The 12997-nt window shown below is 47.3% G+C and overlaps 1 protein-coding gene across 2 annotated transcripts in view; it reads left to right on the plus strand.

Moving 5' to 3' along the window:
• The first annotated feature begins 3887 nt into the window (after positions 1-3887).
• Dapk1 (death associated protein kinase 1) overlaps positions 3888-12997 on the plus strand; it is a 150076-nt gene continuing 140966 nt past the window's right edge. Inside the window, exons 1-2 of one of the 2 annotated variants that reach the window (XM_038333400.1) lie at positions 3888-3995; positions 4583-4754. In XM_038333400.1, the coding sequence (XP_038189328.1) occupies positions 4693-4754 (62 nt within the window). In that variant the 5' untranslated portion in view covers positions 3888-3995; positions 4583-4692. Of the gene's footprint in view, positions 3996-4079; positions 4258-4582; positions 4755-12997 lie in introns of those variants that run through there. The other variant, XM_038333399.1, reaches the window with a different exon arrangement.

Below are 12997 nucleotides of genomic sequence, written 5' to 3' on the forward strand. Positions count from 1 at the left end.
GAGTAGAGTCTCAAGATTGCAGATCAAATCAGTGGAAATGGTAACTCATGCTTGCTTGAGGATTGTGTTGGAAAAATTGCCACGTGCTTTCTGGAACCCAAGGCTAAACCATAGGCAGCATAAGCTCAGTAATTTTTAAGAGAGATTTCTTTATTTTTGTTTTATGTGTCTAGGTGTTTGTCTGTGTGTGTGTTTGTCTCTGTGTGTGTGTGTGTTTGCCCTATGAGTGTGCCTGGTGTTCTTAAAAGCCAGAAGAGAGCATCAGATTCCCTGGAACTGGAACTAGAGATGTTAGTGAGCTGCCATGTGTCTGGGAATTGAATCCAGACTCTCTGGAGGAGCCATCACTTCTCTTAATCTCTGAGCCATCTCTGCAGCCCTCCCATCCCCCCACGGAGGCCACAGGGGGCCACTGGATACTCTGGAACTGGAGTTACAGGTGGTTGTGAGCTGCCTGATGTGGGTGCTGGGAACTGAGTTCCAATGCTTGTAACATTGCTCAGGAAGAGCAGCAAGCTGTCGTACCTGCCGAGCCATCTCTCCAGTTCCAAAGAAAGTACCTTTCACAATGAACCAAAGTACAGGCATATTCTGCAGGTATCGTTTAAAATTATCTGCCCATGGTGCTGGAGAGACGGCTCAGTGGTTCCGTTCCCAGCACCTTCATTTTGGCTCACAAACACCTGTAGCTCTAGTTGCAGGGAATCCAATTTCTTCTGGAATTCTCCACAGGCACCAGGAATACACACGGACCATGTAAATATGTGTAGTAAAACACTCACATGCCTAAAATAAAAATAAATATATCTTTTAAAAAATCCATTCTTTTTTGGGGAGTGGTGGTTTTGAGACAGTTTCTCTGTGTAGCCCTGGCTGTTCTGGAACTTGCTCTGTAGACCAGGCTGGCCTCGAACTCTGCCTCCCAAGTGCTGGGCTCAAAAGCGTGTGCCACACTGCCCAGCAAAAGAATGTCTATTCTTGGTAAGACTAAAGTTACATTATTAAAAACTAACCTGAAAGTATCTTTCTTTGATCTAATACTATCTTGGTAATTAAAACAAAGAAACAAACAAAAAAAAAAAAACAAAAAGGAAGGAAAGAAAAACAGAAGTTTAAATCTTAACTTCAAACCTAACAAACCTCCAGAGTCTGCATGCTCTCTGTTTTCATCCACTAATCTTGAAAAGACCGCAACCTGCACTGGGTGCAATGAATCCATCACCACATGCCTGGTCCCTGCATGGAATCATGGAGTAGCACATTCTTGGGTCCCTGAGTGACGTCATGGAGCTTAGTCTGCTTCCAACTCCCTGGAAACAAGAAATGAATCTTTAGTGTGATAAATCTCTGAAATGAGTTAGATTTTTTTTTTTTACAGCAAGTGGTTTTATTCAGACTAATGTAGCTATGAACTATTAGCCTGAAATCTATACTGTGGTTTAAATTCCATGTCCGTGATTGTCATAGGTCTTGGTGTGTATTGTAATCAGTCATTTGTAGCTCGAATCTTATACCAGGAGGGCTCTTGTCTTCTACGAACAAGATGTGTCCCTTGGAGCTGTTTTTGCTTAGAACATTTTGTGAAATCCATGCCAAATAGTCTGATGTATTGTGTAATACACATAGCTATGATTCACAGATTATCTCTTCAGAGCCTCTCAGAGGACACAAGGATAATTGTCCCCATGTACATTATTTTCTTTACTTCGTTCATTATTTGTGTGTGTGTGTGTGTGTGTGTAGTTCAGAGGACCACTTTCTGCAGCCACCTCTGTCCTTTTACCGGGGGTTTGGAGTATGAAACTCAAGTTGTCCCCATGTTATAGATGATGAAACAAACTAAGAAAATTAACTATAAACCAGAAAAACTCAATTTACATAATTGTGACCCTGGTGTGTCTCAAAGTTACATTTCCCTGAGCCTTTTCGGATTCCTCTAGCTCTTCCTGATTTTCTTATATAATGATCTAGTGCTTTACCAGAAATCACCTCACAGTAATCCTCACAGGACGTGAGCTAGCCGCTGTCAACTACCCAGGGGCTGGGTGACTGGAGGGGTGGGTAGAGCCGGCTGTGTAGGGCGATTTCTTTGTTTTCTCTGCTTTTATCTGCTTAAATGGCAGTTCCAGAGGAAACTCACAGAAAGGTCATGGATGAGGAGGGAGGGAGAGAGAGAGAGAGAGAGAGAGAGAGAGAGAGAGAGAGAGAGAGAGAGAGAGAGAGAGAGAGCGCGAGCTTGCTCTAACATTGGAAAGAAACCAACCAGCAGTATGGCTATCCCCAGATTTTCTTAGAAACAACCAGGGTGAGGGGTGAGGCCTGTCTTCATGGGAAGAACATTAAATTCCGCATTTTGATTGGAGGAAAGTCAAAGACTTTTCCTGGCACTGTTTCTAACTGCCACAGTCCCCTTTTCTAAAACATTTGCCTGAATTAGTGCAGATCTGGGTAAGCGATTTCATCTAAGCTTGTGCAGCTGGTAGACAGCCTTACGATTATTAGATGAAAATTTGTAAATCAGAATTCCACTCTGCTCTTTCATGACACCAGAAAAATGTCTTGTAATCTGCCCTAATGGCCCCAAGTAGATCCAATCCTTTAAGTGGCCTGGAAAATAAATTTGTTTTTGTAGGAAACCAGCCATCAGTAAACACTTTCCAAGTTTCTTCCCGTGCTTTTCATTTTTCCAACAGATGTATTCATTTTCCTGTTTCCAAAATGAATTGCCCCACCCCCACCCCCACCTTTTGATTGCTGATCTTTATTGTATTTCTCAAGATTCTTTTATATCTATTCTCAGATCGACCACTTAGGCCAGTGTTACCTCCTCGTTATTTTTTTCCTCATGCCTGCCGGGCTCTTCCCATGGGCCACTAAGAATATCTTTGATTTTGTTTTTGAGACACGAACTCCAGGCTAGCCTCCAACTTGCTATGTAGCTGAGGCTGTCCTTAGGCTCCCGATTTTCCCGCCTCTACCAGGGAGTGCTGGAATTACAGGTGTGTGCGACCACTCCTACCTGGGGAAATATTTAAGATTAGGATCTGATGCGTGGCCTGAGGAACATTCTTCTGCTTTACTTTGTTCTTGTAGCCCCAAGCCTCCACAGCTCAAAATTTCTGATGAATCAAGAGTTTGAGCAGTTGCGTGGATAGGAAATCTCAGCCGGGTTCACAAATGAGTTTTGGCAGTTGTAGGAAGCTGGATAGAATTCTCTTTGAGAACTCCACTTTGCTGGGAACACAGGGAGAGACTTAAAGAAAAATGGATGTGTGGATACCTACCAGTTTCACGAGTGGACCTGGAGTGTGGTGGCCAGTCCCCAGAAATCCAGTGCAAGGCGCTTGTGTACTGTTTTGATGGCTAAAAAAAAAAAAAAAAAACCAACAGTTGTAATTAATTTTAATAAAGTTTTATTTAATCTGAGAGATGCAAAGCACCATCGTTTGAACATGTACCTAACATAGGATATGCCTACGGCGGTTTTCATTCGTGTTTTTATAGTGTCTTAGACTCTGATGTGTAATGTACGCTTAACATAGCTCAAGCAGGACTTGCTGTTTCAACATCAACAACCCATGATCATAGGTACTGACAGGCCTCTTAAGTTTCGTCGGGCTTCTGATAGCTCGGCCTTTTCCTTCGTGGATCGCACACCTTGCCTTCATTCTAGCTCAAAACATCTGTCCTGGTGTTGCCCGCTCTGATGAGGCTCCTGTTATTCTCTGTTGGTTTTGTTGTCAACACAGAAGAACAGAGCAACCTCATTTATAAGCTATTTATTTGCTATCGTTTCCATCAGCGTGTGGGCGTCTCCGGGGCAGGATTTTATTGATTTATTTTTTTAAGCCTGCTGTTTTGCTTTTTGTGTGTGTGTGTCTCTGTGTGTGTGGTTCTGGCACGGAACACACAGCCTGGCCCACGCAGGTCATTGGGTTCTCACTCTGGAGAACCCTGAAGCGGGCGGCAGAGGGCAGCCGGGCGCTAAGTCACAGGTGGGGCGCGCGCTCGGTGCGGGCGAGTGGGTGTGTGCGGGGTGCGCGCGGCGGGGCGGGAGCGCGGAGCCGGGAGGAGCCGCGAGCGCAGCGGAGGAAGAGGACGGGGAGGAGGAGGAGGAGGAGGAGGAGGAGAAGGTGGTGGCTGCGTCCCTGAGGGGCCAAGCTGTGCCCGAGGCAAGGAGCGGAGGCCGCTCGGAGGTGCCCCGGATCGGGACCCGCAACGGGGCGCAGGGCGCACGGACCGAGGGCTGCGGGGCCGGTGAGCGGCCGCCACAGGCGGCGGGAGGAGCGGGAAGAGCGGGAGGGCGGCCCCGGCGCGGGGGAACAGGTGGCCGGGCCGGGCGCTTTGTGTCCCTTTTCTCCGCTGTCCCCGCGTCGTCCGGAGGCGGAGGCGGGAGCCTGGTAACCGCAGGCTCGGGGCTGGGGGCGCGGCGGTATGGGGCGTGGGGGGTCCCCCAGCCCGGGCTTTAACAAAGGGCGCGCGTGGCCCCAGCCCGCGGGAGGCCTCGAGATTAAAGCGGAACCCCGGGGACCCCGATTTCCTTGAGGTTTGCCATTTTCATTCTCCTCTCCGTTTCTTTCAGAGGTCTGCGGCTTGGTGCATGAGGGGCCCGCAGCGGCGCGGCGGCGGTGGGGATGGTTCGGGCCGCGGAGCCGGAGTGGCCTGGGCTCTGGTGAGGCGTGACAGTCTATCATGACTGTGTTCAGGCAGGAAAACGTGGACGACTACTACGACACCGGCGAGGAACTGGGCAGGTACCAGCAAAGGGAGACCGAAGCGCTCGGTGTGGGGGGCAGTGCGCGGTAAACAGATTCTGCTAAAGCCAGGCGTGCCTCTCTCTGGCCCTTCTCTGGGATGTGCCGATGGTGGAAGAGGCAGTGCCTAACCCGCGAAGGCCAGGGACCAGGAATAAGTTGTCTGATCCTAGGGGTTGGGAGGCAATCCACGGTGCGGTTACAGAGTGTGGTCAAAACCCCTGGACGAGACCAGACTTCATTGTGCGCACCAACTCCTGTCAGCAGTCTCCCTTCTGAGACAATGAGGCAAACGCCAGGACTCTTAACTGCAAATGGAGGGACCGCCTATGTGTGCTTTAAGCAGAGTACAAGTTAATTAATGGGTGTTTAACATTTTAATACTCACCCCTTGTGCTGGATTTTCAGTGCACATCAGCCAGGATTGGTAGGTAGGTGTGGAACTTGCCAGATGTTGGCCTTGGAATTTGAAACTTACTCCCACCAGGAATTTGCTGCTAAGCTTGGTATCTTTATGGCGGCTGTCTATATTCAGAGACTAGCAGCACAGTGTGGGGGCTGTGGTGCTGAGCAGGGTGTGTTAGTGTCTAGGTGCACCAAGAATATTTCTCTGGCAGCATTTGGCAACTGCTGGGTGACTCTTTCCATTAATCCACTGGGTTTATTGATCTGTGCTTTATGTGAGCAAATAGCCCAGTGTTCATACTCTGTTTAAAATTTGGCATGTGGAATTGCGTGTTGGCATTGTGGCTAAAGCAGGCAAAAGGATTGATAAACAAACATAGTTGCAGTTACTCACACAGTGCTTGTGTTGAAATTTGTATTTTTCATATATACCCAATGGCCTTCTATAAAGCTTTTTTTTTTTTTCTTCACGGAAAGGAAATTTAAAAAGAAAAAAAAAGACCCACACCCTCTATTACCTAATAAGATTTTGGAAGATATCTAACTCAAACTTTAAAATATTCAGGAATGAATATTTTACCCAGGAATGAAAAAGATCTTTTAAAAAGTTATAGCCCAGAGTGTTTCTGTGCATTCTCAGTATAGATCGAGGCATCTATAGAGTCCATGCTTAGGGAGAGAACACCGTTATCTTACATCTTAATGAATGACTGAAAGACCAGGCTCTGAAAGATCACATTTCATGGGTATGGTTAAGACTGAGGTCGATAGTGTGCAATTGAAATACTTGGCTTAACTGGAATTCAACCACGCTCTTCCTGTGGTTCATAGCAAGACGAGTGTGTGGGATTTTCCCAGGGGGCTAGAAAATAAGAATGGGATGACAAATTTCTCATCCCATTGCTGAAAGATTGCCAGAGTCTATAAATTATCTTGCAAAAAAAAAAAAGAGATGGTAAAAAATGAGGCAAGATGGTTGTTTTGTGAATAAGATGTATTGACTCTGTTTCCTTTAAGATCTTTTCATGGAATTGTGTGTTTAGAGAGAGGAGAGGGAGGCTTGCCTGTGGTTAGCAAACCTAGTTTTGATCTTCGTTGCGTGGGTGTGATGACGGGGAGCTTTGCTCATTTGTCACTGTGTTCCTCTTTGATTTTTGACTCTGTCTTCGTTTCTGTATCTAACTGTTCTCTTCTCCATGCAAGACTAATTGATAAGTTGTTTATTAAATAATTTGTGTGACCTAGGAACTTTGAAAACATACTCTGGAGAAGCTGGGAGTTGGGATTTTAAGAAAGAGAACATGTATGCGCAGCTATTGTAATGGCTGCTCTTGTTTTTGCCAAAAGATGAAGCACGTGGTTAACTCTTTCTAAGGTTCTTCTGTGCCCTGTTGTTTTATGTGTTGGATGTCATCACTTCTGCAAAAGACGCGTTAATGTACGGTACACAGGTAGAGATGTCTCTGGAAGACGGGGAGTGGAAGAGAGAAATTCAAGGGCAGAGAAATGGAAACGGACGGTCTGTGGCCTAAATGGAGGGTGATGCCAGCTCTGAACTGTGAGCCCTATGAAGAGTCTAAGTAGACCAGCATTCAGAGTTTAAAACTTTATTTAGTTCATCTGTGAGCCTGTGTATCTGCCACACAAGTGCAGGTGCCCATGAATGCAGGAAGAGGGTAATGGGTCCTCTGGAGCTAGAGTTACAGGCATGAGCCCCCTGGTGTGAGCATTGAACTCAAGTCCTCTAGAAGAGCAGCAAGCACTCAAGCATGGAGCTGTCTCTGAATAAATCTAGGTTTATTTAGTAATCTCTAAATAGAGCGGTTCATCTCATAAGTGGGCCAAGAAAACCCTCATCTAGAAGAGAAAGGGACAGTTTTAGGGAAGTAGAGCACACTTGTTATTTTTCTCGGGAAAACACAGGAGTATGGCTTTTGAATGTGTGTGTGTGTGTGTGTGTGTGTGTTTTCTGTGTATTGCCCAAGACTGTAGAACTTCCTGTTGACTTCTGAGAACTTTAAAACTACCATGTTTTTGCAGGAGTGACAGATGAGACCAACCAATGGATAGGCAGCCTAGACCCAGTTTTGCAGTTTGATGGCTTTATCACCTCCCAGGTCATAACTGATAAGCCCAGTGCTTATTTCATAGAAGTTGTGAAAATTGGGTCATTTAAGGCGTGGAAAGAGTTTATAAGGTGTAAACAAGAGCAGATTATCTGTAGGGCTGACCCCGAGATAGGTATCTGTGACAGGCTGGTAGCTTGCTGGGCCACTTGGGAAGAGAAGGGAGCCATTCAGTGTAGAGCATCCTGGTGGAGACCGTTGCTGTGGTTGACCATCTCTGTCCTCTTTGATTCAAATTAATGCAGCTCTAGGCTGGATCTCTGTCCTCCATGTAGAAGCAGAGGGGACCATTGTCTTTAGGAGATTTTGGTGCCCTTCAGTGCTAACTTGAGGAGACCATCTAGCAATTTCCCTTCCTTTCCTGGGAGGCTAAGCACAGTGTTCCTTCCATGGTGGGTGGTACTCCCAAAGATGAATTTTGATAATACAGTGTTCCTTCCATGGTGTGCCGTGCTCCCTAAAAGTTGTTGTGGTGAGAGCCCCTTTTCAAGGCTGTGATACTAGGTTGTTTTAATAGTATGCCTGGCTACTTCTTTCAGCTGGGCCTTTGGACAGCTGCTTGCTGACTTGCCCACCACCGGCCCTAGTTACACTCTTGGTCATCCCTGAGCTTGGCCTGTGAGTTTCCTGGGCACCTCCTTGTCTGCTGCTTTGCTGAGGTACTGGTTGTGTCTTCCGTCTCCTTGTCTGAACTTACTCAGTCTTCCTGAGGCCCACTTCCTTAGGAACTCCTTTATGATCATTCTCAAAAGAGTTGTTTATTATTATTATTATTATTATTATTATTATTATTATTATTATTTATTTTGTGTGTTTGTGCGTGTGCACAGGTGTGTGGCAGGTATGTGTATGTGTGTGTGCACCGGTGTGTGTGTGTGTGTGTATGTGCATGTTCATAGTTGTGTGTGCAGTGTGTGTGTATGTGTGTGCAGGTTTGTGTGTGTGTGTATGTGTGTATGCAGGTGTGCTCACCTGTGCACATGTGTGGATCCCAGAAGACAGCATCGGGTACCTTCCTTTGTCACTGCCTGCCTGTACCTTTGAAGCAGGTTCTTTACCTGAACCTGGCTCACGTTTTCTTAAGTAGGCTAGCAGCCAGCAAGCCTCAGCTAGTCTTCTTCCTCCACTTTTTTCTTCAGAGCTGGAGTGACAGAAGTGTGTGGAATGCCTGACTTGTTGTATGAGTGCTGGGATTTGAACTCCTGGTCCCCTTGATTACACAGGAAGCACTTCCAAGCTCTGAGGTATCTCTGCAACCACTCCATGGTTACAGGAGCCAGGTGGATGACTTGTCTGCAGGATCAGGTCCCCTGGGTTTTACGACACCGTTCATCTTGATCCTTGTAGCTTGCTGGGAGTTCTTTCTTGGTGTGCTCTGTGCTTCAGCGTCCCTGCGGTCCTCTCTACAGGGTATGATGTGTGCTGAAGACACAAGGCCCGCGTATCCATGAATGACCAAACTCCAAGCTGCCAGGGCAGCTGTACACGGAGCACTTAAAGTGTAGCTGGTGGTTGAGGTGTGGCGCTGTTAGTGAAGAGTGGGCTTGCCTTGGTGTACTGCTTTGGATGCCTTTATTTATGTGGTCGTGGGTGAATTAGAGACAATGGCCCTGGATTTCTGGGCATAGTCATCGCCTAATGTTCATTCAGTAACATTTCTGTATCATGGCAGGCGTCACCCTGCCCAGTAATAGCCTGCTTGATCCTAGGGAGCAATGACCTTGGATTTTCTCACCTTTTGTTTTTAGTGCTGACTTAGATGCATGATATTTAGTAGGTGCTCACCCAAGGTGCGGTGATTGACTAAATGAGTCCTTGGGAGAAGCATCACTGTGGGCCTTGAGAAAGTAGTGACCATGATGTAGACAGACACCCAATATGTCAAAGCTGCTGCTCATGGGAATGAAGCCTTCCCATCTGCATTCCCTGCCACCCAACAGCAAGAAGCATGACTGCCCAAATTTCCAAGACTGAGATCAGTTTTAAGCAGAAACAAGTGGAGTGGAGCATTAAGTATTTCACATTGGCTTGGATGGTGGTTAGGAGGCTTATAGTTTAGATTTATTACCTTCCCCATTTGTCATAAAATTCACAGGCATTTTAATTGAAAATGAGAAATCATAAGAAGGTAGGCATGAGGCTGGCGGTGGAAGACTTGTGTTCTGGCCCTGGGCCTGAGCTAAGGCTCTGTGTGGCCAGTCGCAGAGGGGGTTTGGAGCTGACTTTCTGGGCCTGATACATGCCTTTCCATTCTGGGCATGTGTCTTATCTTGCTTTTAGGAACCTGAAGGGTAAATTGTGTTGATGTGCCCCAGGGAAACCAAGAAAGCTGTGAGCCCTGAGGGGTGCTCACACTCCTTCCAGGAGTTAAGCACATTTTACCTGGAGAGGGAGCAATTTCCTTGTTCTATGTCCTTTGTCTCCCTGTGGTTGTCATGCCTTGAAGGCATGGACCATTTCTCTCCATGTTAGGTGGGGAGAGGTGGGTGAGTGGGTGGAGAGGCACAACACCCCCTCAGATGGTGTCTGGGGTGGGGTGCAGGATGACAAAGTCAAGGTTATATTGACTAACTCAGCAGGGAAATGTGTCCTTAATTCTGAGGCAGTTGCTGTGTATACCCAACCTAAACATGGTGTCAGTAGCGATGACTTTCTGATCTTTCTGATCACAGGAGGCCATGTCCTGCCAGGAGGGGAGTGGTTTCCCTTGGCGCTAGCAACCTGAGGCCTCAGGAACTGTAGCCTGGAGGAAGCCTGGGTGGTCAGTGTCCTCCCTTCTGCTTAGTGTTTAGTCACAGTAGGTTTTCCAGGACAGCTGGTCAGTAGGGGACGAGAGAGATCCCCTAAGAACCCTGGCCCAGGCTGAGCTGTTGTCTATAATGTTTAGGCTGTGGCCATTCCCCTCTTGCCAGAGCCAAATGAAATTGGTATTCAAGTTGGGCGGCTCTTCACGTCCATGCACCCCAATAGACATGACACAGAGGATGGTTGAGAATAGCTTATGGGTTATCTTGGCCTTCGTGGGACAGAATACTTGATGAAAATGCCTAAGGGGTTTTTGTCTCATGGTTTCACAAGTTTCAGCCCACCATGGCAGGAAAGGCATGAACAACAGAGAATGTCAATGCATGTCATCCGGAAAGCATAGCAAATCTGTCAGGTAGTGGTGGACCAGGAATCAGAGGAGTGGCTGCAGCTAGAGATCCGCTTGTATGTAGCCTTCGAAGCTTCACTTGTAGTGACCTGCTTCCTTCAGTCAGTCCCTGCCTCCCGAAAGTTCCTCAGCCTCTGTAACTGCGTCCTCTTCCCAGAAGGGTTTCATAGAAACCGAGGAGCTAGCAGCCGCTGCCCTTCTGAGTGTGAGTGCTCCCTCAGGTCTTAATGTCTTACCTTCCCCTGTGGCTTGTGCCCTGCAGTTACGTGTGGCATCAGCACAGGATGTAGTGCTTAGACAAGACCCAAGGTTAATAGCTTAGTGTTTTAGAAACTTGACAAAACTCTAACGCTGTATTTGCCGCAGTGTAATGGGGAAGACTCTGGCCTCTGTCCCCTGGGTCTGCTTCCTCACCGATCGACAATTTTTCAGACTTGGTGTGTGATCATTTGGAATTTTACAGGGAAGGTGAAATTCAATTGACCTGCTTTGAGTTTCTGGGATAATTCTGCAGAGCACAGTGCATCTTTTCTTGGCCTCCACAGAGGATCCATAGCAAGGTATTATTAGAGAGTCTTCCTGTTCCCTTCTTGACATTTTCAGTGGCCTTTAAGTATGCAGTCAGGATGGGATAGAGAGAGGAAAGCTGGCATTTGATTTTCTGGTCTCCTACTAAAATGGTTTAAATATTAATGCAAACAATAATCGTCCCCGACTCGTATCTTCCTTAGGACAAACAAAAGGTGTGGTGTTGTAACCACAGTGCTGGGCCAGGGGAGACAGGGTCTCTGGGAACATAGAAGACACCAGTGTCCTTTTCTGGCCTCCATGAAAGCGCAAGCAAGCAGACACTCTTGTGCATGCATCCTGAGTACCCGTCCTCCCCATTACCTCAGGCTATTTGTATGAGGTGTGAGTGAAATAAATGAATTTTACATTTAGACTTAGGTTTCTTCATTGAGCTAACTCTTTATGTATATGCAAATTTTTCAAAATCTGAAAAGAAGAAAAAGAAAAAAAGAAATCCTAAACACTTACTGTCCTAGTAATTTTAAAAAGGGCCTCTCTCTATTTTCACTCGCAAGATTGAACAGATTTCCATGTTAATTATTTGTCGATAGTTTATTTATTTTCCTATTATTTAAACTATGTCACTTTATTTCTTTCTTTTTTCTGAGGTACTGGAGACACCCCCAACCTACCTTTTTGGTTTTTGATGTTTGTGTGTGCACACATGTGCGTGTTTACACAGATGTAGGTACACACGTGTGTGCTTCTTGTGAAGGCCATAGGTCATTCTTCAGGAGCTGTCCACCTTGTGTTTTGAGGCGGGATTCTCTCACAGGGACCTGGAGCCGATGGCTGTACTGATTAAGCTGGCTCGGGATCCATCCACATGTCTCTACCTCCTAGACTAGTTTTGTAAGTGTCTGTTACCATGCTTGACTGGGTGTTAGGGACTCAAGTCCTGTGCGTGTGTGGCGAGCACTTTGCTGTCTGAGCCATCTCCCCAAACTCCCCAAACCCCATCTCTACTTTTTTTTTTAAACTTAAGATAGGGTCTCACTCTATATTCTTGGGTGGCCTGAAACTCACTTTGTAGACCAGGATGAGCTCAAACTGCCCGCCTCTGCCTCCCGAGTGCTAGGATTAAAGGTGTGTCCCACAAACCTGGCCATGTCTTTTACTTTTAGTATAAAATTGCTCAGGCTGTTTTAGGCATCTGACAGTCCCCTCTGCCTGGCCTGCACTGTAGGATTTTCCAGTTGACAAAGCTGAACGAGAATGAATAACCAGTGCTGTTCTTTTGTCCCATCCTGAGGAGGGTTGGATTTTTCTTCAAGCTTCTTATCTCTCTGCTTAGCAACTCAGAGGTCTGTCTGTGTCCCAGCGCACAGGAGGGCAGGGTTTGTACCACTTCATTGATGGAAGAAAGGATAAGCAGCGCGCTCTGCTGGGGAGAAGTCCTTGCTGGTGTTGGCTCAGTTCTGATGCTGCCCTCCTTTGAGAGGGTCTGTGCTGCGTGGTCAGCCCTCCCCCACGTCCAGCTCTTCCCTCTCCCAACATCCAGCCCTTTCCCCCCCACCTACAGCCCTTCCCTCCCCCACCTACAGCCCTTCCCTCCCCCCCATGTCCAGCTCTTCCCTCCCCCACCTACAGCCCTTCCCTCCCCCACCTACAGCCCTTCCCTCCCCACAAGTCCAGCTCTTCCCTCCCCCCATGTCCAGCCCTTCCGTCCCCCACCTACCTACAGCTCTTCCCTCCCCCCATGTCCAGCTCTTCCTTCCCCCCATGTCCAGCCCTTCCCTCCCCGACCTATAGCCCTTTCCCCCCACCTACAGACCTTCTCTCCCCCCCATGTCCAGTTCTTCCCTCCCCCACCTACAGCTCTTCCCTCCCCTCCTCTGTGCTGGGATGGCGTCAAAGCCGCTGCTTTACCCGAAAGCTGTAGGTGAGGATGCCATGTGTGTCCGGTAGAAGACAGACTCAACAGATGAAGGCTAGACTTAGAGATGAACTCACGTGTGCACACAGATGCTGCCCTAGACATCTGGTGA

This window comes from Arvicola amphibius, chromosome 6 (assembly GCF_903992535.2).
Source record: "Arvicola amphibius chromosome 6, mArvAmp1.2, whole genome shotgun sequence".
In the NCBI taxonomy this organism is placed as follows: Eukaryota; Metazoa; Chordata; class Mammalia; order Rodentia; family Cricetidae; genus Arvicola; species Arvicola amphibius.